The 27,813-nt window shown below is 37.4% G+C and overlaps 1 protein-coding gene across 3 annotated transcripts in view; it reads right to left on the bottom strand.

The window, feature by feature from the left end:
* The window catches only part of MEGF10 (multiple EGF like domains 10), a 155,248-nt gene that overhangs the window by 82,036 nt on the left and 45,399 nt on the right, over positions 1–27,813 (bottom strand). For all 3 annotated transcript variants that reach the window (XM_082380698.1, XM_082380697.1, XM_082380699.1), the window contains one exon: positions 615–707. In XM_082380698.1, the coding sequence (XP_082236824.1) occupies positions 615–707 (93 nt within the window). The remainder of the gene's footprint in view (positions 1–614; positions 708–27,813) is intronic.

Below are 27,813 nucleotides of genomic sequence, written 5' to 3'. Positions count from 1 at the left end.
CACCATCATTTTACAATTATAATTCTAACATAATGGAGAAAAATTATATACTATATTATGAATTGATTTAATACCTAAATGTTCATGAATTTTCATTTATTACCAATAATTCTCCCCAGTAATCTAAGCAAGTATTTATTATTTGCACCTCAGAATTCAAAGATTAATATGTTAAGCATTGAAAATATCAATTTTACTTCTGCTTTAGAACCAACAAGCGGTAAGTTTTCATCACCAAGAAAATATATTAGATAAACAAACAAGTACAAACAGATGCAGGAATACAGTAGCTGTGTTACCAAAACTGCCTTACTGAGTTAAGGAATCTAACTTCTGGACCCTACCCTGGAAAATGCATTGATATTCACAGAAGTACCAGAATCAGATGATTGAAATCTTCTTTCCAAGTACCTTTCTTTATACTCTCTTCATAACAGTTCTGTGTATAATACATGTAGAGATTTAAAAGAAACAGTATTCGTGAGTTGGATTGGGAATCTACACCACGTTCTGTATTTAGATGAAGAGGGAAACCTGTGGCTCATGTAATCTGCAGACAAGAGGCCCATACAGCAAAAACATCCGGAGACAGACAACAGCAGGTGGAAACTTACCACTGGAGCAGTTGGTCCCACCCCAGCCAGGCTCACACTGACAGGTGTTTGGAGCAATGCAGCGACCATGGACACATTTATCAGCACAATGGGCTGTCAGAGAGAAAAATCAATCAAATAAGGAAAGTTGGCACAAGAAAAAAACCCCAACAACACAGCTGTTTCACATCTCAGTCTCAAGTATCACTTAAAATCAACATGCATGCTTGATAATTTTCTTCAATCCGTTCCTCAGCCCTCTTACAGTCCTCTGTGTAACCAAACAATTCCCCTTCTTATTTTGATACCTCCAAATAAATTCCTTCATTTCTACTATATAATTCTACTTCATGCTAAATTAGCAAAGAAGTTTCAAGGAAAATTGCCTAATCCACTTTTTAAAAAAATTATCAGTGACTACCAAATATATCCTCTTTGTTTCAGGAGGAGCGTATATGGATACACAAACAAACCACAAAGCAAGATCTCAGGACTCCAGGGCGACAAGAGTAGTCTGAAAGGTATTCCCTTTACATAATACCTTCACTAGAAACAATAGTCAAATTTCTTTGTGCACATGTTATTCACAACCATGACACAGCAGACTTAGATGCTCTTTTTCTGTTGAGGAGAATATTCGAAAAATGTCACCCAGGTCTTCAGGAAATAGTAAATCTCAATTCCTCTTTTGTTAGTGAATATCACTGGTGTGACCCAACCCATGAAAATAAGGGGTATCATTGCAAACATGAGTGGATGAGTAGTCTGATGATTTCCAAAGGAAAGCTCAGTGGGCGATAGAAAGGGATCAGAAATATGCTGTGTTGAACATCAGCATTATCCTCAACATTAGTGCCACTCAGGTTGGTTAAATCTTCTTTAAAATACCTGGATATATGAGTAATTGTGAGAACAACTTGGAAGAGTTTGGATTTCAGATGTTCCAGAATTTCATTTAAGGATGGGATAAGGTATCCTATGCTTTAGAGATAAGTTTTATTAATTCATGTCTTATTACAAAAGTAAAACAGGTCTACTGTCCAAACATAAAATACCAATAAGCAAAATAAACCTCTCTCTTAAGGAAAAAAAAAAGAGAATCATAATATTTTTCAATTTGCCTTCCCACTTAGTATAATGAGAAAAAAATCTTTCTATGTCATTAAATATTCTTTTGTGTGATTTATATACTGTGTGTAAGTCTATATTGTGCATATATATTTATATATGTTGTATATATATATTTATGTATGTTGTGTATATATATTTATATATGTTGTGTATATATATGTATATATAGTACAGGATATACGTATATAATATATTTTGCTGGACCAAAAGTGATAATCACTTCTAAGGTTTTTATCAAAAAGATTTAGACATGAAGAGATATAAATGAAAGGCATTTTAGATGAAGAGAAAGCAGAAGCAAGCAGTAGAAAGAAAAACAAATGGAAATGAGAAGATCTGTTTGGGTGCAGTGTTTGGAGCAATAGCTTTGGAAAGAGAGAGACACTTTGAAAACCAAACTAAGGTGTCAGGACTTTATTCTGAGAATTAGCTGGGAATATTCTAATGAAAGATATAAATTTGTTATAAGAAATAAACTATCAGGTAGGTCACCTGATGAGGACACTGCAACAAAATGAAGTGACCAAAATTTCAGGAAATACACGTTTATGTCCTATTACTAGAATAATTCTTTAGCATCCAGGCAATTTGGTGAGGGGTATCAGGCCAGATGAGCTAGAGATTTTGACACTAGAGTTCCAAGGAGATGCTTAGCAACCTCATAATACTTGATACAATTACGTATTTAATTATAATGAGAAGCAAAATCTGCCTGTAACATATGAACACACTGCCCTACAACATGTTGACTTCTGCTGCCAGGTTAAGTCGACATGTGCTAATCTCAGGGTTCAGTGCCTCCAGCCATTTCTATGCATGTTTGATATTGCAGATGGGTCATTCATTCAAAAGGCCATAGCTCTGTACTGTTATTTCTTAAAATTTAGCTATACATGTATAAGCCAGCAAAATACCATAACTAGAGTACGCAAGGTTCAACTAAATGCCACAGAAGGCCCAGTTCTAATTGTGTAGGGCATGCTCTGGACCCTGTATCACACTGTTTTATGGTAGCCAGGACACCCCCATCTTACAGAGAGTGCTGGCACCCATTGTAAATATGTAAATTTGACCGTGCTTGGTCTAACTTGTCTTTTGTACTGATGGCATCTATGCTTGCAACATACTGTTAGTGATCAGCCTTCAGACATCAAATTCCCAATTTATCCTGCGTCAAGATACTAAAACTATTTAAAATTCTGTTTGTATATTTTGAGAAGTTTTAAAAATCAGATACTAGATCTCTTTAATATGAAACCAGAGTTTTCTGATAGTGTGCACCTAAAAGAAAACACAGAAATTGGATATGACGGTTGATGAAAAGAAGTATCATTCATATCCTCAAATTTCAAATTTTTCTGTTTATTTAAAATACTCTTGTTGGTCTCACCCATTAATTTTACACTAAGAAAATGTTACAAATGTTAACTTATAAGGTATATCTATATTAATAAAACACTACTTTGTCTTTATATCTTAGGCATCTACACATAATTTCATTTGACAGAAAAATCAGTTCCACTATTTGAAACTTGGAAAATCTCTGGGTTCCCAGGACACTGGATTGGATGACAGCAACCTGGGGTTTCCTATCTACAAAGAGCGGGTGACCAGGAGAGGAAGGTTTTTGGGGGTGTTCCATGGGAAGGTCTCAATTTGCTCCTCCCCTTTTTTCTGTCTCCTTTCATTTTCTCACTCCTTATCTTCCTTTTCACCTTCTTTTACTACACATCTTTCTCTCCCCTAAACTACTTCCTTCATATGCACAGTCACCATACAGAATGCAGATTAAACTGTGGTTTTAGTTGTAGTTGTGTTGGCTCTTAGTCCCTGAGTAACCCCAAAAGATTTCCACTGTACCCACCTGAATCAACCAGAAAGAAAGGTAAGACAGAGCAAACAGGTCTAGAACCTTTCCTCCAATATCAAGATGGCCTTTACTAAAATGGGTAAAGAAATGCATGATAAGCTAAACCTGGGTCCCAGAAGATTAGGAATCAGAATTGCTTATGCTTGGATACCAATTGATTGTTTTTTGTTACTCTTGTTTTGTTGATTACAAAAAAGGATATTAAGTGAATTTCTATATGTAAAAATCAAAGGAGATCTGCTTCAAAATGCTTTGAGATTGCTGAATAATCATACGAATACTCTCATGTTTGATTCCTGATGATATGAACTTTGTGTTTTATGAAATAAACACCAAGAAGTCCAGTCAACTGTAATAGATGGAAAAAAATCCTATCATGGTAATTTTAAAAATCTAGATTATTTCTATGAAAATCTTGAAATAATAACATTTGGCTAAAGTCTGAAGCAAAACGTAAATAGATAGTTAGCAGAAAACAAATTAGTCTGTAAGTTAATTAGGAATTGGAAGGGGCAATCTGCTTTCCTAATGATTTTTTTTCTTAATTAAAGCTAGAGTCAAAGGAATCAACTTGAAGCATTGAAGTCTAAAGTCAAATAATGATCTAAGTAATGGAAAATATTATTGGTACAGATTCTCAAAGGAAAGAACACGAAATTCTCCTGCCATGGTGCAGAATCTCCACATGACATTAGACTGTCACACAAGTGCCATCTGTGTTCCATGCCCTATCCCACAGCTTGGGACTCTCCACATTTAGCAGCAGCTCTCACCAAGCACCCACAAGACCAGTGGGAGCAAAGAGAGACAGCAGAGGAGAAGAGAGCGAGCTAGAAAACTCTGTGTTCTCTGATGTCCCAACTCTCCAAGTTGTAGTAACACTAACCATGGCATATGTGGTAACAAACACAGAGCCTGCCTCTAGGAAACTGACTGAGCTAGATCCCTACCCTAGCTTCATCTTTCCTCTTTTAGCCTCAAATGCCACCTACTCTGGGTGCTGAGTTTTATGACTAACAAACTCCACGTGAGAACCCAAGGTGGGTTAAAGACATGAATTTGTCATATAGAAAATTCCAAAGTCAGCTGGAAACGAGAAAGGGAACAGAGGTCTCCTGTAGCAAATGTTCAATAGCTTAGATTTCAAGGACAAGCACAAAAGAACTATCCTAAATATGGCTTTCTCATCCATGGAAACTGTCATTTTATTCCCTATCCTATTCTTATTTTTAAAAGGGCAATTAAAACCAGGAAAATGCTAGCAAAGACAATCTATCCAATATGATTCTTTTTCACATCTCTCTTTAAGAAAATCATTAATATTACATTCTGAGTTTTCAGTAATCTTTTATAGAGACCAGATGTAAGGTGAATATGTGGACCCATACTTGGTACACCGCTGCAGACACATCAAGTTGCAAGAAGCAGCCAAGGCATCTTCTCCCTCAAGAACTGGGGGGCAAGAGACACTGATGAGAAGAACATGCCACATCTATGAATTGAAAGCTGTGGACAGCCTGTCTGCCTGATGGACAGGTGAGGACTGACCCGATGACCCTGGAATCTTCTCTAATTAGGCTCCTATTTCAGCCTTAGCTCCTAAATCCCATTACCAGTGACATGGATCTCATTCCTTTCACTTGTAAATATTTGCCTTTAATACTGAGAGCTACTAACTATACTCAATAGTTTTCTCTTCTGCCATATACATTTCCCTTTGGATTTACACCTAGAGTATGGCAGAAAGGTGAAAGTAAGAGTGGGCAGACTAAAGACTCCTTTAAACCAATTGTATCTCTAAACACAGTACCTACTGTGTCCTAGAGGATATATTATAATCAATGCATTTAAGTTAATTTGAAAAATGTTTCCATGATCAAAGTATCTCTTGAAAATAACTGTCGATTAGAAACACACACCTTCCACCTAATCCATCTTTCCCCAGAAGTGTCTTTTATCTTGATGTCATGAATAAAGAGCAAAAGCGACAAATCTTATTTTTGCTCATATTTTATTCGGAGTTGCTACAGAGGAACATAGATTTTTAGAGTTAAAGGTGCCTTTACTGAACGTCATTTCCGCATTTTTCAGGCAAGAAAATGGGGACTGGGAAAATGGAATGATTTTCCCAATATTTGCAGCTGGCATTAGAGGCATAAGTAGGAGTGAACCCAGGTGCCTGAATCCCAGTGGACCAAAACTTCTGATGAGTTTTGATGGCAGTGGGGAGGCAGGAGGGAAAAGGATGGTAGTAGCTGTGCTGGGTCAGATATTAGGGCAGGTGTACTGGACAACTGCGAGTCGGGAATTAGAAGATTCAAAGGAGGAAGAGAAAGAAAGCAGAGAGTTGACTCCTAAGATAAACTTTACCCACTACATACTTTTGTTTGAGGCCAATTACATGCAAAGTCTTTACAAAAATCTAATTGTTACTACAGTATTCACTACAGACAGGAATCATTTTGTTTTCATATTTGCAGACGTTACATTGTAGCCCACCTTATTGTGTTTGTTTATAAAAAGGAAGAGAATTCCCTTTTCCTTCAATTTAATATTTACTGAGGTAGCAGGCACATTACTAGGCACTACTATGGATACAAAGATGGCAGACCGGGAACTCTTAGTCTGCAGAGGAGGTCAAATACAGGCTCCACAAAACCTAACTGCAGAGCAGAATGCAGATGTAATACAGAATTATGAACAAATACTCTGAACCATATTCAACAATTCCATTTATATGAAAAGTCTAAATAGGCAAAACTATAGAGACAGAAAGTGTATTAGTGGTTGTCTAGGGCTGGAAGGGACTGAGGGTGAATGTCGGGTGATGGCTAATGGATACAGGGTTTTATTGAGGAAATAAAAATACTCTAAAGTTGATTGTGTGCTGATTGTACAACTCTGTAAATATGCTTTAAAAACCCCACTGAATTATACACATTAAATAGCTGAATTGTATGGTATGTGAATTACATCTCAAAAAGTCATCATAAAAATACTGTGGCAGCTGAGGAGAGGGAGCAATTGATTCCAACTAGAGTGAGAACAAGGAGGGTCTCAGGAAAGAGAGAACATCTGAGCTGAGGAAGTAGACACCTTTGTAATAAAGCTGCAGGAAAGAGGTGCCAAAAGCAGCTGCCTCATACTCCATCCTCTTTTCATCCCATCCCCAAGGTTACATAACCCACTGCATAGGGTCAGGGGCTCTCATCCTACAGCCACCAGTGGTCCATATATGTGACGTGCATAGACTGCTGATCAGTCATGGAGAGTGAGAAAACACTGGAAGTCTAGAAAGTTGCACTTGGTAAATGTATTTTTAAAAATCCATATCTAAAATTCCTTTCCTTCCATTCTTGATGGCGCTTTCATGGCTGTGAAGGACAAGTACAAAGAGTGATTACCAGCAGTGTCTTTGGCAGACATCTCTAATTGTATACATAATGTCTAGTCTTCCTTCCACCTTTATTAACAGAATGCCACTTTCACCAGGGACAATGGTGTGACCAGCAATAAACCACATTTCCATCCCTCTTTCTGGATTGATGTGTCCATGTGGAAACAGTATAGAGGGAGAGATCAATAGTAAGAGCAATCCCCCATCTCTTCTTCCTGATGCCAGGTGTGTAGACAAAAAGGCTGAATCTGCAGATCTGAGGGAAGGGCCCAGGGAATCATGAAACACTTTGCTCTGAATTTCTTGCATGGATGAATAAATGCCATAAACCACTCACTTCCAGACTTTTCATTACATAAAAATTAAAAATTCCTCTATATATGTTTCTATTTTTCAGATATCTACTTATCACAGCCAAACATGATTCCGAACATACACTGCCCCTTTGGAAGATCTTTCTGGTGAGTCAGTTCCTAAATTGAAAAAAATATATATATAATAGCAGAAAATAGTTATCTCAAAAAATGTCCAAAAAGCACTTGGAAAAATCCAACATCCATTCCTGAAAAAAATTCTCTTGACCCCTTAGATTAGGAACAAGACAAGGATGTCTACTCTTATAATTTTTAGTCAGCATTCTACTGAAGGTTCTAGCAAGGTAATAATGCAAGAAAAAAGAAGTAAAAGACATCCAGATTGGGTAGGAAGAAGTAAAATTGCCTTTATTTATAGATTATTGAAATATATGTATGTATGTATAGAAAGTCTGATGGAAATCTACAAAAAAAGCTACTAAAATAATGAGAGTTTAACAAGTTTGCAGATAAAAACCAATATAAAAAACTTAATTATACCTCTATATACTGGCAAGAAACAAACAGCAATTGAAATTTTAAAAGCCATTTATAATAACACCAAAAATATGAAAAACTTAGGGATAAATCTGACTACAGATGTGAAAGACCTATACACTAAGAACTAGCAACACTGCTTAGAGAAATTAAAGAATTAAACAAAACTATCAACGAAAGTGACCCATTTGACATTTACAGAACACTCCACCCAACAACAGCAGAATATATGGGATATTCTCTCTAAATAGAGAGAGAGACATTATTTATGAATCAGATGACTCATTATTGTTAAGATCAATTTTCTCCCAAATAGATTGACAGATTCAATGCAACATCAGTCCAAATTCCAGCAGCTTCTTTGGTAGAAATTGACAACCAGATTTTAAAATTCATATGTAAATACAAAGTACCTACAATAGCCAAAATAACTTTGAAAAAGATAAAGGCTAATACTACTTGATTTAAAGACTTAAAAACTACAGTAATCAGGACAGTGTGATATTGATGTAAATATAGACAAATAGATCAATGGAATGGAATAGAGTCCAGAAATAAATCCAAACATGTATGGACAATTATACTTTGATAGAGGCACAAAGGCAATTCAGTGAAGAAAGAACAGTCTTTTCAACAATGCTGGAAAATTTGGATATCCATAGGCAAATAAATAAATATAGATACATAATTTTTCACCATATACAAATATTAACTCAAAATGAATCATAAACCTAAACATAAAACCTAAAAGTATACAACCTCTAGAAAAAAACATAGGAGAAAATCTTTATGACCTTGAGCTGGGCAAAGATTTCTTAGATATGCCACCAAAAAATACAACTTGCAAAAGAACAAATTAATAAATTTATCCATCAAAATTAAAAACTTCTGCTCTTCAAAAAATACCATTAAGAGTATGAAAAGATAAGTCACAGAATGGAAGAAGTATTTATAAAAAAAAATAGCTGATAAAGAACTTGTATTCAGAATATACAAAAATACTAAATAAGAAGATAAACAGCTCAATTACAAATAAATAAATAGGCAAAAGATTTGCACACTTCACCAGAGAAGATGTACTAATGGCACATAAGCTCATGAAAAGATGCTCAATATCATTAGTCACTAGAACAGTATGAATTAAAACTGCAATAAGATAATATTACATATCTATTCAAATGACTGAAATTAAAGACTGACTGTACCAAGTATTAGCAAGGATTAGAGGAATTGGAACTCTCATACATTGCTAGTGGACAACTATTCTGGAAAATTTTGTCAGTTTCTTAAATCGTTTATGGACATTTGGATTACTTCCAGTTTTGGGCTATTACAAATAAAGCATCTCCAAACACTATGTACAAGTACCAAATGATTCAGCTATCCCACTCCTAGGTATTACCCAAAAGAAATAAAAGCATAAGTCCATACAAAGACTTGTACACAAGTTCTCAGAGCAGCTTTATTTGTAGTTGCCAAAATCTGGAAATAATACAAGTGTCCATAAACAGATGAAAGAATAAGTTATGGTATATCTATACAACAGAATACTACTCAGCCATAAAAAGGAACGAATCAATGATACACATGACAATATGGATGAATCTAAAAGTGATTATGCTGAGTGAAAGAGACCAGACATAAAAGAGAACACACTGTGATTCCATTTGTATAAAGCTCTAGCAAATGCAAACTAACCTGAAGTTACTGAAAGCAGATCAGTGGTTACCAGGGGGTAAGAGATGCAGGTAGGAATGGCTGGGAGGAATTACAAAGGGATGTGAGTAAATATATGTATGTGATGAACAAGTTCACTATCATGATTGACATGATGATTTCATGGTTGTAGACATATGTCAGTACCTATCAAATTGTACACTTAAATCTGTGCAGTATATTTTATGTCAATTTTACCTCAGTAAAGCTATTTTAAAAAAAGAAAGGTAGAATGTGAGAACTTCCACAAAGGGTCAGAGACCTCTCTCTATACAAATAAGGCATATTAAAAAAAAATCTGAGCTAACACTAAAACACTGAACACACTTTGCAATTTCAGTAAGAGTCTGGTCATTGGTGGGTGGGCTCTCCAAATGTTTATGAAGATATTGGCTTTAGAGCCTCCCAAGACATTTACTTGGGGAAATGCTAATACTACAAACGCACAATGCAGAAAAAATGTTCCTGTTGAAATTGACTATTGTAATGGATTCCACACAAGGGATTGTAATACCAACTGTGGAGCACGTAATCCTATTCATTTATTTAAAAATGGAAAGAGTTTTCAGCTTAATTCCACACATACACAGGCATTATCTATTCTGGCCACAACTCCCACATTGTGTCTCTAAGTTAAATCAGACTTAAGTAACATTAGTAACATGATCCTAATGGACCACAGTTTCAAAAAGTTAAGGAGTGCTGGAATAAACTCTAATTTTCCTAAGCACAAATTCCTAACAACTCAGCCTACAACTGGTCTATTGATACCACTGCAAACTGATTCAATTTGAGAAGGATTTCAAAATCATCAGCAGACAGTTTAGAGGAGAAACCAGAAGGAAGGTACCTTCATTTGTGACAAATTATTTCCCTCCCAGTCCTGTCATGTTTATGTCTACTAGGAAAGCATGGCAATTCTACAGGAAGTGCCATACCAGACTCTTCTGTTTTTTGACTGGCATTCCTCTTGGCCCGACCAACTCTCTACGGAGCCATGGAATTCTTTGACAAATATTCTTTCCCACAGCACATTTTGCACCCCATGGCATTTCCTCATCTGCCCTATTTCATCTTGCTGATACTTGCTTCCAGACACTTTGCTTCCAGCTTTCCAGTACATCTGAATCACATGTTAATAATAAAGGACAGTCCTAGGGAAAGTGAAGAGGGCAGTAACGGTCATAGTTACCATTTTCCCATTCAGTATACCCGCCCCTCCTCCCTCCTAGCTGGTGGTCCCTGGACATTTCCTTTTGGACTCTGGTGCCCTAATGTTCTTTCCGCTCTCCTTCCCTGTCTACACTAGCTTGAGAATAAACAGAGTCCTCATACCCAAGAATCAACAGCTAGTTATAACAGCTAAGGGGTTATTTCCTTCGTCAGGGACATTTGCATTTCAGTATGAAAGGCTTAAACCAAATGTATAAATTAAGTGGCAGAATTTCTTTAAATAGGGGAGGATCAAACGTCTAAGAGAAAGCTGGCAGCAGAAACTTTGCTACTAGAATGCCTCATAAAAACTAGGGAACACAAACTCAAATGCCTGCAGGAGCCAGGGGGGATCAATGAGAAGAGTAAGTAGGTCAGGTAAGGTCTGGGAAACTCAGAGAGCCTGGGCTCATCTAAAAAGGGCAGCTCCCGGGGGTCAAAGGTACAAACTTCCAGTTATAAAATAAATAAGTCATGGGAATGTAATGTACAGGATGGTGACTATAGTTAATAATCCTGTATTGCATATTTGAACGTTGCTAAGAGAATAGATCATAAAAGTCCTCATCACAAGAAAAAAACATTTTGTAACTATGTATGGTGACAAGCGTTAACTAGACTTATTGTGGTGACCATTTCACAGTATATACAAATATTGAATCATTATGCAGTACCCCTGAAACTAATGTAATATTATATGTCAATTACACCTTAATTAAAAATAAATAAATAAAAGGGTAGGCTCCCCTTCAGTATCTCCTGCCTATTGCCACATAAGAATGTCGAGCCAGTGTTACCAATACGCTGATTTTTCTGTGGAAGATGAAAGTCCTAGGTTTTATGTTAAAAGTTCTTTAAATGTAAATACTATGTAGACCAAACAAAATATAATTATGTATCAAATCATCCAGCCTCTAGTTTGCCACCTCCAGCAAAGACTATTGGCCTGCTTTATAAAAAATCAGTGAAGGTCCTAAAATGTTCAGAATAAAAAGCTTTTAAGTTCTTTGACAGATCACATTTTACACTTAACTGTCCTTTTCTCTTAATTTTAGTATTTAGCCCCGTAACTGCTGCCAATCATTTATACAGCTATTTTGAATTTAATATCAAGATCTGCTTCACATGCATTGACTCACTGACAACATCACTTCTGGTAAACACCTGTTTGCCATGAAATAGCTGTTACTAATAGCTCAATACTTGGAGGAGAGGCCCAGCCAATGCTGTACCAATTGATGTAGATAGTAAACAGGTACATCATCTATGCAATGGTGAAGGGAAGGAAGTGCCTGCTATATTCTGTCATGACTCAACTAAATATTTCCCTTTTTTCAGTTGTTAAAACAGACATCACTGTCCTTAGAAGAAATTACAGAGTAACACAGCCAACATGCCTGACATATCTATCATGGTATCCCTCCTCGAGAACAATAATTCAGCACTCACCCATAGATAAAACTGCCTTTGTGGGAGCTATGGAATCCAGCACCATACACTAAGGGACCCAGAAGCAGCCTCACCCACCTGTGCTTCAGGTAATAGGCGTACAGATCTCAGTCCCAGCTGTGGACACTGAGTGGCCCGTGAACTGTCTCCAGTCCATCTTGGCCATGGCCCAGAAGCCCCTGGAGAACAATGTCTTAGACAATCACCCATGGATGAGAGAGCCTTTGTAGAAGTACAGGTTTCCAGCGGAGAAGCTCCAGGACATCACTGGAGCAAAAAAAATACAAGTTTGTACACACTGGAGAAGGTAAGAGGAACAGTTAGACTTTATACACATTACCCCTCCTACCAAGGCAGCATAGCTCATGCCGAGAGAGTCCTTCTTGGCCTGTGATTTCTCATGTGGGGGAAAGCTACTGCGTGTGAGTGAGTGGACAGCTTCCCCAGCTGTGTAGAACTTTGCCAAAGAGGCCTGTTTCTCCCTCTCCACATCCACAGTATGGAGTCGTGAGCTGTATGACTTGGGGGAGGGAAGAGTCTGGGAGAGAAACAGATAGAAATCTCAGAGGGCATTAAAGGAATGTGGATCCTATGACCTGTGTCACACCTATGAGCCCACCCATGAGCCAGAGGGGATGTCTAGCCTGTGGATACCCCCAACTGGCCCATGGGCATTCCCAGTGCTCAGTGTACCTCACCCAACACCACCCCCTACTTTTTGTCCAGCTTTCTGTGCATGCTCCCAGCAGTGGTGAGAATGAATTTTGGCAAATTGCTACTGAACACATGAAGAAAGCTGGTCCCAATCTGCAGACCAGGGAGAGACCACCAACTTGAGTTTTAGTTCTGCCCTTGGGAAGGCAAAAGGCAGGCTGTTAGTACTGGCCCAGTGCATTGCAGGATGTAGAGAAGGCATACAAGTTTGAGAATTCTCATACAAGAGGGAGCAAGAAGCATGGAGCAGGCATATCAATAGAAGGTCTGGAAAAGCCTCAGAATCCCTAGCAGAGCTGACAGAAGATATTTTATCTGCCAAAGTCAGTCAGTAAAGACTGAGGAGGTGACTGCTACTGAAAATGTGAAAACAGAAACGAAAGAATTCAAGGAACATTAAATATCAAGGAAACATAACATCACCAAAGGAGCACAATAATCCTCCAGTAACCAACATCAAAGACATGGAGATCTACGATTTACCCAGTAAAGCATTCAAAATAGCTTTTTTTAAAAGGAATTTCAATAAGCTACAAGAAAATGCAGAAGGACAAATTCAATAAGATCAGGAATATAATACACAATACAAGAAGTTTAACAAAGAGATAAAAATCATAAAAAAGAACCAAACAAATTCTGGATCTGAAGAATATAATAAATGAAATGAAAAGTGCAATAAAGAGCATCAACAGAAGAATTTATCAAACAGAAAAAAGAATCTGTGAAGAGGAAGACAGATATTTTAATATTATCCTGTCAGAGGAGAACAAAGAAAAAAAGAATAAAAAAGAGTGAAGAAAGCCTATATAAACTTTGGGGTACCATAAAGGAAGTCAACAGCAAGTCATGAAAGAAAAGAGAGGGAAAAGGAGGCAGAAAGCTTATTTAAATAAATAATGGCTGAGAATTTCCCAAATGTGGGAGAGATTTGGATATTTAAGCACATGACCCTCATAAGTCACCAAACAAATTTAACTTAAAGACATCTTCTCTAAGACATATTATAATAAGGCTGTCAAATGTTGAAGACAAAGAGAGAATCTTAAAAGCAGCAGGAGAAAAGAAGCTTGTGACTTACAAGGGAGCCCTCATAAAACTATGGGCAGATGTCTCAGCAGAAACCTTAGAGGCCTGGAGATAATGGAATGATGTGTTTAAAGTTTCGAAAGACAACAACTGCCAAGCAAGAACACTCTATCCAGTGAAGTTGCCCTTCAAATGCAGGAGAAATAAAAACTCTTCCAGACAAACAAAAGCTGAGGGACTTCATCACCACCATAACTGCCTTTAAGAAATGCTAAAAGGAGTTCTTCAAGCTGAAATAAAAGGATGCTAATTAACATAAAAATATGAAAATACACAACACACTGGTAAAGGTAAGTATATAGTCAAATTTAGAATATTCTGATGTGAACAGGATGTCAACAAGATATACACACTCCCATGTTTATTGCACCATTATTCACATTAGCTAAGATATGAAAACAAGCCAAATGCCCACCAATAGATGAATGGATACAAAAGATGTGTGCAATGAAAAGATGCTCAACATTGCAAATTATTAGAAAAATGCAAACCAAAACTACAATGAGGTATCATCTCACGCTGGTCAGAATGGCCATCATCAAAAAGTCTACAAATAATAAATGCTGGTGAGGGTGTGGAGAAAAGGGAACCCTCCTACACTGTTAGTGGGAAACAGTGCAGCTGCTATGGAAAACAGTATGGAGGTTCCTTAAAAAACTAAAAATAGAGTTACCATATGATCTACTAATCTCACTCCTGGACATATATCTAGAAAAGATGAAAACTCTAAATCAAAAAGATACATGCAACTCAATGTTCATAGCATCACTATTCACAATAGCCAAGACATGGAAGCAACCTAAATGTCCATTGACAGATGAATGGATAAAGAAGATGTGTAATATATATACAATAGAATATTACTCCGCCATAAAAAAGAATGAAATAATGCCATTTGTGGCAACATAGATGGAACTAGAGATTATCATATTAAGTGAAGTAAGTCAGACAGAGACAAATATTATATAATATCACTTATATGTACAAATCAACTTGGGAGGACTAGGGGACTTTAACACCCCACTCACATCAATGGAAAGAACATCCAGACAGAAAATCAATAAGAAAACAGTGACCTTAATGATTTACTAGGCTAGTTGGACTTAATAGATAGCTACAGGACATTCCACCCAAAAGGAGCAGAATACACATTCTTTCAAGGGCACATGGAATGTTCTCCAGGATAGATCACATGCTAGGTCACAAAACAAGTCTCAACAAATTTAGAACAGAAATTATATCAAGCACCTTTTCCAACCACAACATAAATGAAACTAGAAATCAATTACAATAAGAAAAATGGGAAAAAACACAAATACATGGATACCATACAACACGCTACTAAAAAAAACAATGGATCAATGAAGAAATCAAAGATGAAATCAGAAAATACCTTGAGACTAATGAAAATAAAAACACAACTTTCCAAAATCTATGGGACACAGCAACAGCAATTCTAAGAGGGAAGTTTATAGCAATACAGGTCTACCTCAAGAAATAAGAACAATCGCAAATAAATAACCTAACTAAGGAACTAGAAAAAGAAGAACAAACAAAGCCCAAAGTTAGAGGAAGAAATGAAATAATAAAGATCAGAGCAGAAATAAATAAAATAGTCCCCAAAATAATAGAAAAAGTCAATGAAGCCAAGAGCTGGTTTTTTGAAAAGATTACAAAATTTGATAAGCCTTTAGTCAGCCTCATTAAAAGAGAGAGAGGACCCAAATAAATAAAATAAAAAATGAAAAATTACAACTCATACCACAGAAATGCAAACAATCATAAGAGAATACTACAAACAGTTATATGTCAACTAATTGGACAACCTAGAAGAAATGGAAACATTCCTAGAAATATACAGTCTTCCAAGACTGAATCAAGAAGTAGATAATCTGAGCAGACCAATTAGTAGCAGTTAATTTGACTCAGTAACCAAAAAACTTCCAACAAACAAAAGTCCAGGACTGGACAGTTTCACATGAAAACATTACCAAAAATATATAGAAGAGTTAATACCCATCCTTCTCAAACTATGCTAAAACTCCCAAACTCATTCTACGAGGCCATCATTACCCTGATGCCAAAACCAGACAAAGACACTATAAAAAAAAAAAAATTACAGGCCAATATCTCTGATGAATAGAGATACAAAAATCCTCAACAAAATACTAGCAAACTGAATTCAACAATATATAAAAGGAGCACACACCAACAGGTACGTGAAAAGGTGCTTGTCATCACCAATCATCAGGAAAATGAAAATCAAAACCACAATGAGATATTACCTCATCTCACACCTGTTAGAATGGCAATCATCAAAAACAAGATAACAAATGTTGGTGAGGATATAGAGAAAAGGGAACCCTTGTGCACTGTTAGTGGGAATGAAAATTGATATAGCCATTATGGAAAACAGTATGGACGCTACTCAAAAGATCAAAAATTGAACTACCATATGATTCTGCAATCCTATTTCTGGGTACGTATCCAAAGGAAGTAAAATCAGTGTCTCAAAGGGATACCTGCACTCCCCTGTTTATTGCAGCAGCATTCATAATAGCCAAACTATGAAAATAATCCAAATGTCCTTTGGCTGATGAGTAGATAAAGAAAATGTGAGATTATATATATATATATATATATATATATATATACACACATACATACACATATACACACATGTTCAATGAACTATTATTCATCCATAAAAAAGAAGGAAATCCTGCCACTTGTGACAACATGGATGGCTGTGAAGGCATTATTCTAAGTGAAATAAGTCAGACAGAGAAAGACAAATACTGTATGATATCACTTATATGTGGAATCTGAAAAAGCTGAACTAATAGAAACAGAGAGTAGAAAGGTGGTTGCCAGGGCTGGGCGTCAGGGGGCAGGGGTGAGGGAAATGGGGAGATGTTTATCCAAGGGCACAAACTTCCAGTTGTATGATGAATAAGTTCTTGGGATCTAATGTACAGCAGGGTGACTACAGATAACAATATTGTATTATATATCAATACTTGAAAGCTGTTAAGAGAGTAAATTTTAAATATTCTCACCACAGAAAAAGAAGTGGTAATTATGTAAGATGAAGGAGGTGTTAACTAACCCTATTATGGTAATCATTTTGCAACATGTAAGTCTATCAAATCATCACGTGTATACCTTAAACTTACACAATGTTATGTGTCAATAATATCTCCATAAAGATGGGAAAAAAACAAGAAAATAAAGATCCAAAGAGTCTCTGATAAAGTTAAATATTTATAATTATCAGCCTAAGGTAATATAAAAGCAAACCAAATGCCTTACAGCATTGTTTCCCAAATAAGTAGACTCTGGAGACTATTTGATCCATCATGTTCTTAGAAGAAATAGAAAAGAGGGGTGGAGGAGTAGGGAATTTTATGGCCAAATAAGTTTGAGACATGCGTTTACTCCAATTATTCCCAAAGTCTTCAATAAAAATTTACATGTCAAATATAAATTTTTGAGAAAGGGGATCCAGCACAAGGCATTTCCCAATTTTACTGGATAATGCAACAGTGAATTCTTCAAGAAGAGTACTCAGTAGCTCACACCTGGGGCACGCAGCTACAGATAATACCCAGGGTCCAAGTTTATGGAAACCCATTCTCCTCCCTGGATCAATAGATGGATTTCATTTGAGGTAGCACATTTCTTTTTCTGTCCCTCGATTACATGCTGAGTTCAATAAATTAACTCAGTTGTTTTTAAAGCTTAAACCTCAGTTTGGGTGACATATCTTTAGACTTGCCATACAGCTTTTGCCCCTCCAATGAGCCCAGCTGGCCAGGGAGGTCCACCTTCAGATCATGCTGCCTTCTGTGACCTAACTAAGAAGACCACTTTTCTATATGATAGTTCTCTTGGAGCTCTAGATGATTTCCTTTAAATCTTTTTAAGAATTATTCATTGGGGCTTCCCTGGTGGCGCAGTGGTTGAGAATCTGCCTGCCAGTGCAGGGGACACGGGTTCGAGCCCTGGTCTGGGAAGATCCCACATGCCACGGAGCAACTGGGTCCGTGAGCCACAATTACTGAGCCTGCGCGTCTGGAGCCTGTGCTCCCCAACAAGAGAGGCCGCGATAGTGAGAGGCCCGCACACCGCGATGAAGAGTGGCCCCCGCTTGCCACAACTAGAGAAAGCCCTCGCACAGAAACGAAGACCCAACACACCCATAAATAAATAAAATTTAAAATAAAAAAAAAAAAAGAATTATTCATCAAGAAAAAAACTACATCTGGAACTTGGGATATTACTGTAGCTTAAGAAAACAACAGTGCCCATGGAGCATTGCCTGTATCTGTGCGTCAGTCTCCCTCTCCTCTTAGCATCTGTGTGTGTGGTTGGAGGGATGTACTAGGTTTACCACTGGATTTCCTGTAAAAGTGCTATCCCAGACTAAAAAATGCAAGTTCTGTCATCACCTGGTCTTGTTAATGTTTTGTGGTTGGTCACTTAGATCAAAGTGTAATTTTTCACTTACTTTTAGTTTTCTCTAACAATATTTGAACCACAGTGCAATAAAAAATTGCTTCTCAGTTCTGAGCTTTTATATTAGCTATTATCTATCCCTGTAAGGAGACTGCATACATTATTAGGACTGTAAAAATTCTACCTGTCCTACACAGACTGAAATTGCAGAAACATTTTCTAGAGATAAGGTAAAGCTTTCCATTGTTTCCCTTTGGCCCTCTCTCCATGGGACTCTAAAGTCAGGCTTCCTTAAGGAAAAAACAGGCAGCAGACAAGATTTCCATCTGTTTAGATGGAGGCTATCTTGAATTCATAGTGGTTTTTATTATCATTATTAAATTCATGATTTCTATCTATAAAACCCTAAGTAGTGAGCAAGCATTTATAATCAATAAAGCAAAAAAGTTTCCCTGCATTGATCATCAGATTTCCAGTCTTCACTACTAGCAGACACCAATGACCAAAACCAGAAAACATAAGTTAGATTCCAATAGATGTGTGGGAAAATTGGAATTTCCGCTGGTGCAGTATGTTGACAAAGAATCTTTCCCAGTATTTACTGGTACATTCCGCTGAACCAAGTCGGGGTCCATGGCAACAGAATACAGGGTCCCTATGGAAACATGAAAAAATCCACTGCCAGTGGCAGAAAGGGCATCATGGGTAGGTGTAATTAGGAATACCATCTGATTTTGCTTCCAGTTCAGGGTTTCTCTGGATAGCTTAACAGGATTGTCTCACTTTTATCTATACTCAAAAGGGTCTGCTTAAAAGAATCTACACACTAAGGTTGTTTGGAAATATTTGACAAGATCACAACATTATTACTAAACAAGCTTGTGAGTGTGAGACTCAAACAAATCCAGAGCAGAAGGCTCTGATTGCCTTCAACTTCAGAGGTGCCCCTCCTCCCCTAAATTTTCACCATGCTCCCCGGAATCCCCCAGAGAAGCCCAGCTCACCCCAAAACAGCCCTCTACCAAAGGCTGAATCTTCACAGCCCCCCAAAACAAGGCTGCACTCTAGCTCTTCTCATCCTGAAAAATCTGAGCCCAAGACTTTTCAGCAGCAAAAGACCAAAATAACATGAAGCCTGGATAAAGAATTAAATGTGTCCCTCCATCATCTCCAGGTGGGGGAAACAAGTACCTGCAGCGCAGCTCTTCCCAAAAGCCTTGACCATTTGGCCAGTTCCTCAAGCCTGCGATCCCCCTCCATCGGACCCTCCGATGGCTGACACTGAGGCAAAATGTGGTCATTGAAAATCTTTTTCCGTTCCCTAAACAAAATTGCTTACAATATTATCCTGAGTTAGCTTGCTAAATATTCCAGCTCACTAAGAGGAAATGCATTCTGCCTGGAGACAAGAACAGGAATAGTACATAAAACTTCCCAGTTAAATGGAGAAGTTAGGTATAACAGGAGCCTATGACCAGGTGCATGATTCAGGAATCTCAATTGATATCTCCATGACTCAAGAGGTCCAAAATGTCATAGGATGCCAGACAGAGTCTAATACAGGGATTGCAAATGTGGGGCACTCAGGCCACCCAATGACCATGACAGAAATCATTAATGAGTCACTCTGTTTTCTCTCTTAGCACAGACATGGCCTCAAAATCCTTCCAAACACAATGTTCTAGGTAGCTGCTTCTAAGAAATGTTACCCTCTCTCCCAAAAGGGAAGCTCTTTGTTAATTCCAGTCTAATACAACATAATATTCCAATATAAAAAGAAGAAATAGGTGGAAATGTATGAGTTATGTGGCAAATAGCCTAACTGCGTCCCTAATGTGCCCCCTGTGTGGCATTTCAGTCTTCTGGAAGGAAAATAGTCCTGGGCAAGTGAGCTGCAGATTCTTTAAGTTCTTAACCCAAAACTTGGGTTTAAAACCCATTGCTTATTGAAACATGGCATTCAAACAAGAGTAAAGTTCACCAGCAGGAATTATTTTTGATATAAACACTGACCAGAGTTCTAGCCAGTTCAGTTTTTTCACAAAAGTGGCCAAGTTAAAAATCAGCTGTGAATATTCATTCAGTGCTATGGTAATCAATTGTCACACTCCTCTCTGCTAAACACAGGAAATCATATACAGTTCAGTGTGCGGGAGTGAAGCCTTCTTATTTACAGTTCCAAAGTTCTCTTAATGATTGCCAAAGACAGCCAGGGCACATCCATGGGAACTGATCCTCTACCACCAGGGCTGGCCTACAAGGCAATAGGGTGGCGACCCAGGCCCCAAACCTCTTCCTGCATCTTCCCTGTAAGCCACACTGCCCAGAATGCCCCCATTACAGCTTTAATTTGAAGTTAGCATTTGACCTCCACAATCTAACAAAAACAGGGTAACAGAGTCAAGTCCACCACAAAGGAAACATTCATCACAACAGTCCTTTCCTCTGCAGCAGCATCCAGGAGCAGAGGACTGGGCATCTGGGCAAAAGGATGGGAGCTGCACCAGAGAAGGGACCCCAGGCCATGCCCTTTGTCCATTCACGATTCTGCGGCAAGCAGCCTTGCTTCCAGTGATTTGCTTTCTCTGCCATCAGTAAAGGATATGGGAGGGAGAATGTATTGCTAGCTTCATCTCGGGATTAGTCAATCCTTCCCACGGAGGGATAGCTGCCAACTTCCCACTCTGCTGTTGTCCTGTGAGCCTTTCCTAGTCCCATGAAACCAAATTTACAGGCAACTCCCACTTGCTAAGAGGTCAGGTTCCAAAGATGTGTTTGGAAATCAGTTGTGTGTACGGCCAAACACATCTTCCTAAAGTTCTAGTGTTGTAAATAATGGTTTGGATGCCCAGGGCAGCCTCAAATCCTTATTTACTCCTCAAGTACAGGACTGTGGAGATCACGAGTCTGGGTCTCAGCTCCTTTCCGCGGACCTGGGAGTTTGCATGTCACTGTCTAGGGCTTCCTAGAGCTCCCCTTGCTGCCATGGTGGCAGGGATCATGCTTCTCTCCTCAGGCTCATGGTGGGGGCTGTGGGAGAAGACAAGGGGCTGCCCTGGTTCCAAGCCATTCCCAGAGCTACAAACAGTTGAGGCCTTGGGAGAGAGGGACCTGTGGACTTTGGGGTGAGGAGAGAATGGATCCCAGTGAGGTAAGGGGCCCTGAAGGGCCTGGGCCTTTTGCTGGCTTGGCCCCTGGCATTTATTATTCAAGTCTCAGTCTCAAACTATCTCTTTTACCAGCCTGGAAATCAGCACATTTCTCTCTCTACTGCCACATGTTGTTTCTACCCAGTATTTCTATGGCTCTTTAGAGACAAAGCACTCTCACTTTATCCCCCTTGAAACCAAAATACAAGTGGCTAACAAACATGTATTTCTTAAGAGAACAGCATAATAATTAAGGAAATGCAAAGTAAAGCAAGGTACCATTTTTGTCACCCAACAGGTTGAAAGAAATAATAATGCCTAATGTTGGTGAGGATATGGGGAAGTGGGCACCCTCATATACTCCTTGTGGGCATGCAAGTTATTACAACCTGTCTAGACAGCAATTTGGAGGTTTGTATCAAAAAGTCTTAAAATGTGACTCAGATGTCTCCTTTCTCCCAATATCCATTATTCCCTTCCTATAGTAATATATTTTTCACTGGGCCCCTGACCAACCAGAATAAAGATGCCCTTATAGCTTGGTGAGGTCATATGACTAAGGTCTAGGCAAAGTAGAAATGGAATGTGATCACTTCTAGAAACTCTCCCCAGGAAACAGCTGGCATTGTCATTTGCCTCTTTCTCCTGCCTCTTCCATCCATTGCTTGGGACCTAGATTGATGTGGGGAGATCAATAATGGCACATGAAGATGAAGGCTCCACCCTAGAAGTGGTGGAGCAGAAAGGTGGAAATTGCCTGGGTTCCTTATTGGTTTACCAACCTCTGGACTCATGTGAGAGATGTCAGAAAGAAACAAAGTTTTACTCATAGCCAAACCTAATCTTACTGTTACAACATGCATACTCTTTGTCCCAGAAATCCCACTAAATTTGTCTTATTAATCTTTTGCATGTGCAAAGAGATACAAAATAGTTTAGTGGCTGCAGTGAGCATCTTTAAGTGTCAAACATTAGAATAAGCAGGCAGGAGGGAATGCAGAAAGGAAAGAAAGAAGAAAGGAAGAAAATGTAAGTGAGGCAGGCAAAACAGTGAGGAGGAAATAGATGTTAACAGATAATCCTGGAAAGCACCATGTTTAAGCCAATTTGTGTTATGCATCTTTTCATTTTGGGAACAAGATCAAAATTCTAAATCAGAGAACTATATGAAATCTTGGGGTATGGGGGCTGAGAAGATGGAAGATGAGACGTGTCTGGAGATTGGTGATCTTGTGGAGGAAATTAATACCCTGGAGGAAAAGCCAGACAACTGGCACTCTTATGACTTCAGACAATACATGGGATCAGCACCAAGGCAAGGTGGAAGAGGATGAACAAGATGACCTTAGAGGTTGCAATTTCACATTCAAACACAGCTATGAGATTTGCAAAATGCAACCAGATACCAATATTTACAAGAGATGTGTGGTCATAAAAGATAAGAATTATATGAAAAGAAAACATAATTGTAGCAATTATCATGGTAGTTAAAGTTAGGCCAAAAAAATACATTTATATATCTTAATGACTAAAGATACACAAAATTCAATCAATTGGTATAGCCAACTGGGTTGAGGGTTGTAATCTAACTTGAAAACTAGGACTATTAAATCATATGTCTTAAATCTAAGGAATACAGGATACAACATCTAGAGTAGATAAAGGGCTCAGTATGTTTGGTCAAGGCAGTTAATCAAAGAACATGTTCTTTGGTATTTAAGAAACTTCAGAAAACAATACAAAAGAATATTATGTAGCCTTAAAAAAAAAGGAAATCCTATCACAGGCTACAACACGGATAAATCTTTGGGACATTACACTAAGTGAAATAAATCCATGATTCCACTCATATAAAGTATCTAAAGTAGTCAAAATCCTAGAAATATAAAGTAGAAGTAAAAATGTGGTCTCCAAGAGCTGAAGGTAGGGGAGAGGGGAAATTAAGTTTTAATGGGTATAGAGTTTCAGTTTTGAAAACTGAAAAAGTCCTAGAGGTCTGTTGCAATACAATGTGAATACACTAAACACCACTGAACTGTACATTTAAAAATGATTAAGATGGCAAATTTAATGTTATGTATTTTTTACTACAATTAACTAACTAAATAAATAATATTAGCAAACTGAAAAGAGACCACCAGAATACTATTTTAAAATAAACCAAAAAAAAGAAATGAGATGATATAATTATTTGCTTAGGGGGTATCTGTCAGCTGTGTGAATATTTTGAATTTAATATAGAAATGTGTGTGAGAATCAAAATCTATAGTGTTTATAACTTTTGTTTTAAGAAGATAATTGTAATACATAAAAGAATGTGGTCTATTGCAACAAGAGACTGGTCTTCTAATTTCATTTTTTAAAAGTGTAGTGAAATAATTGATTAGAAATGTTAAAGTTGAAATTTTACAAATACAATATTAGAACATTTAAGAGAATTTAAGATTCCACCTTATTAATAAGTTGAACTTATTAGATTTACAAAAATTATTTAGGCACATGGGATGGTTTGTCAGCCTAAAAGCTGGATTATTTAAAATAGGATTCAAATTTATTAAATATACAAATTCCATTTAAAAAACTTGATGGTGTTTAAATATGTAAAACATTAGTCAAAGGCCCTTTTATGTTGATGTGTTTGTTAAAGTTTGGTAGACTGATGAATGAAACACCTGTAAGGTGATTTTGGCTTAAGAAACAACTAGGTTTTGTTGTTGTTGCTGTTGTTTATTTTTTTTTATTGACCTATAGTTGATTTACAATATTGTGTTAGTTTCAGGTGTACAGCAAAGTGATTCAGCTACATATATATTTTTTCAGATTATTTTCCATTATAGGTTGTTATAAGATACTGAATATAGTTCCCTGTATTATACAGTAAATCTTTGTTGCTTATCTATTTTATGTATGGTAGTTTGTATCTGTTAATCCCATACTCCTAATCTATCCTCCCACCCTCCCTTTCCCTTTTGGGAACTGTAAGTTTGGTTTCTATGTCAAGAAACAACTAGGTTTTAGATTTATAACTTTAGTAAATCAAAATTAATTATGAACACTAACTTTAAAAGAAATTAAGAAAAAAAATCCCATTTATAATGGCATCAAAAGGAATAAAAAATCTAGGAACAATTTAACCAAAGAGGTGAAAGACCTGCACACTAAAAACTATAAGACATTGATGAAAGAAACTGAAGAAGACACAAATACATAAAAACTGACTCAAATATATTTGATACATTCCATGCTCATGTTTGGAAGAATTAATATTGTTAAAATGTCCATACTACCCAAAGCCATCTACAGATTCAATTCAATCCCTATCAAAATTCCAATGGCATTTTTCACAGAAATAGAAAAATCAATCCTAAAATTTGTGTGGAACAACAAAAGACCCCAAAGAGCTAAAGCAACCTTGAGAAAAAAGAACAAAGCTAGAGGTATCACACTCTGTGATTTCAAACTTTATTACAAAGCTATAGTAATCAAGACAGCATGGTATGGGCATAAAAACAGGCACATAGATCAATGGAACAGATAGAGAGTCCAGAAACAAACGCAGGCATATATGTGTGGTCAATTAATTTACAACAAAAGAGCCAAGAACATACAAGAGGGAAAGAACAGTCTCTTCAATAAATGATGTTGGAAAAACTGGACAGCCCCATGCAAAAAATGAAACTGGACCATATCTTACACCACACACAAAAATCAACTCAAAATGGATTAAAGACTTGAGCACAAGACCTGAAATGATAAAACTCTTAGAAGAAAACATAGGTGGTAAGCTCCTTGACATGGGTCGTGGTGATGATTTTTTGGATTTGGCACCAAAAGCAAAGACAACAAAAGCAAAAATAAACAACTGAGACTCCATCAAACTAAAAAGCCATTGCAAAGCAAATACCAACAAAACCATCAACAAGCAAAAATAAACCAAAAAATCTGATTAAAAAATGGGCAGAGGATTTGAATATACATTTTTCTAAAGAAGATATACAGATGGCCAACAGGTATGTGAAAAGGTGCTCATCGTCACTAATCATCAGGGAAATGCATATCAAAACCACAATGAGACATCACCTCACATCTGTTAGGATAGCTATCATCAAAAAAACAAGATATAACAAGTGTTGGCAAGGATGTGGAGAAAAGCAATGCTGGTGGGAACATAAATTAGTACAGCCACTATGGAAATATGGAGGTTCCTCAGAAAATTCAAAATACAACTACAATGTGATCTAGCAATTCCACTTCTGCATATTTATCTGAAGGAAACAAAACATTAACACAAAAAGATATCTGCCGCCCCATGGTCACTGCAGCATTATTTACAAAGGCCATGTGGAAACAACCTAGTGTCCATCAATGGATAAATGGCTAAAGAAGATGTGATATACATATATAGTGGAATACTATTTAGCCATAAAAGAGAATGAAATCTTGCCATTTGCAACAAAATGAATAGAGGGTATTATGCTAAGCAAAATAAGTCAGACAGAAAAGACAAATACTGTATGATGTCAATTATATGTGGAATCTAAAAACAAAATAAAATGAAAACAGAATCATAGATACAAAGAACAAATGAGTGGTTTCTGGGAGGAGGGGGTGGGGGTGAAATAGGTGAAGGCGATTAAGAAGTAAAACTCTCCAGTTATAAAATAAATAAACCACAGGTATGTAAGTAATATACAGCATAAGGAATATGGTCAATGATGTTGTAATAACTCTGTATGGGAACACATAGTTACTAGGCTTATCCTGGAGATCATTTCTTCATATATACAAATGTCAAATCACTATGTAGTAACCTGAAACTAACATGATAGTGTATGACAACTCTATTTCAATTTTTTTAAAAAGTCAAGAAAGTAAATAAATGACATTCCAGTTTTTAAAAAAGCAATGAAACACACAATTAGGCAATAATAGTGACCCTGAAAAATGAATACACTTACAAGCTTAATTAATTTTATGAACAGGTTAAAACCTCATGAAGGAATCATAGACATCTTCATGTCTAGTAATATTTTCTCCTTGGAAGATTTTCCAATTCATTCTTTTTTTCCGACCAGATTCTTAGGAAAGGCTTCTAACCACGTTATTCCCTGAACTCGCCATTTTGGCTCTTCCTGCCTGATGGTACATGTCTGTCTTCTGAACACAGACCCTTGTTACCCAAAGTGTGCTCTGTGGACCAGCAGCTTCTGCACAGCCTGAGAATTTAGCAGAGATGCATAATCTTGGGCAGATGCAGCAGGGGTGGGGAGGGATGGGAGGACGGAACTTACTCTCCAGGGGAGATACGCCAGATACCTAAAAGAAACTATTTTTCTAATACAGGTGGTTATGTGAAACCATCCTTTTTTTGCCTTCTAGGTAAACTGATTACCAAAATTAAACTAAAATTATTACCAATTCTTGTGTTTCAATTCCTTTCGATAACTTGCTGGAAACAGTTAAAATGGTGACTGTGCTAGGTGCCTGGCAGCAAAACCTAGTTGAAAAAATGATTATGAAAGCAAAACAAAGAATCATGTGTTCTCTCTTCCTTCTCTATCCACAAGGGTGCCTCACTAGTGTCAGCTGTTGAGAGAACAGAAGATTTACCAGTGGCATCCCCAAGAACAAGGAAGTCAGGGAAGCATGACTGTCCTCTGGGGTTAAGCTGTGAAATCGAGACATCAGAGTGGAGAGATGCAAAATACCCTTAAAGAGATCAAATAGCTTCCATGCCTCTGAGACTAGACAGTAAGCTGATTAAATACATTAACATATCTAAAGAAAAAATATTTCAGTCTCCAGGAACAGTTGGTCAGCCAAGAAGGCTTAGAAAAGGAGAATTTTACAGGCAAATTCTAGAGATGTCCATCCAAGCGATCAGGAGGACACCTTGCAACCTGTTTTGCGTGAGATCAAGGAAGAGTTATCTTTACCATCATATGACGGCAATAATTTTTAGCAGGTGTGATGGTGCTGTGGGATCGCCTTGCTTTCTGAGGCAGGCTGCGCTACTGAATAAAATGATGGCGGTGTTGGGCTATGGAAGGCTGGAACCACGAAGCACTAAAACTTTTCTCTCTAACTGACCTTGCTCGGATCCACACTCCCCACATCAGCTGCCAATAAAATCTAGTTTCCCACAGGCCAGACCTTCAAGGATAAAAGGTATGACCAGAAGACTGTA

Source organism: Balaenoptera borealis, assembly GCF_965194805.1.
Source record: "Balaenoptera borealis genome assembly, chromosome: 2".
NCBI lineage: Eukaryota > Metazoa > Chordata > Mammalia > Artiodactyla > Balaenopteridae > Balaenoptera > Balaenoptera borealis.
This window is presented reverse-complemented; position numbering and strand designations above follow the sequence as displayed.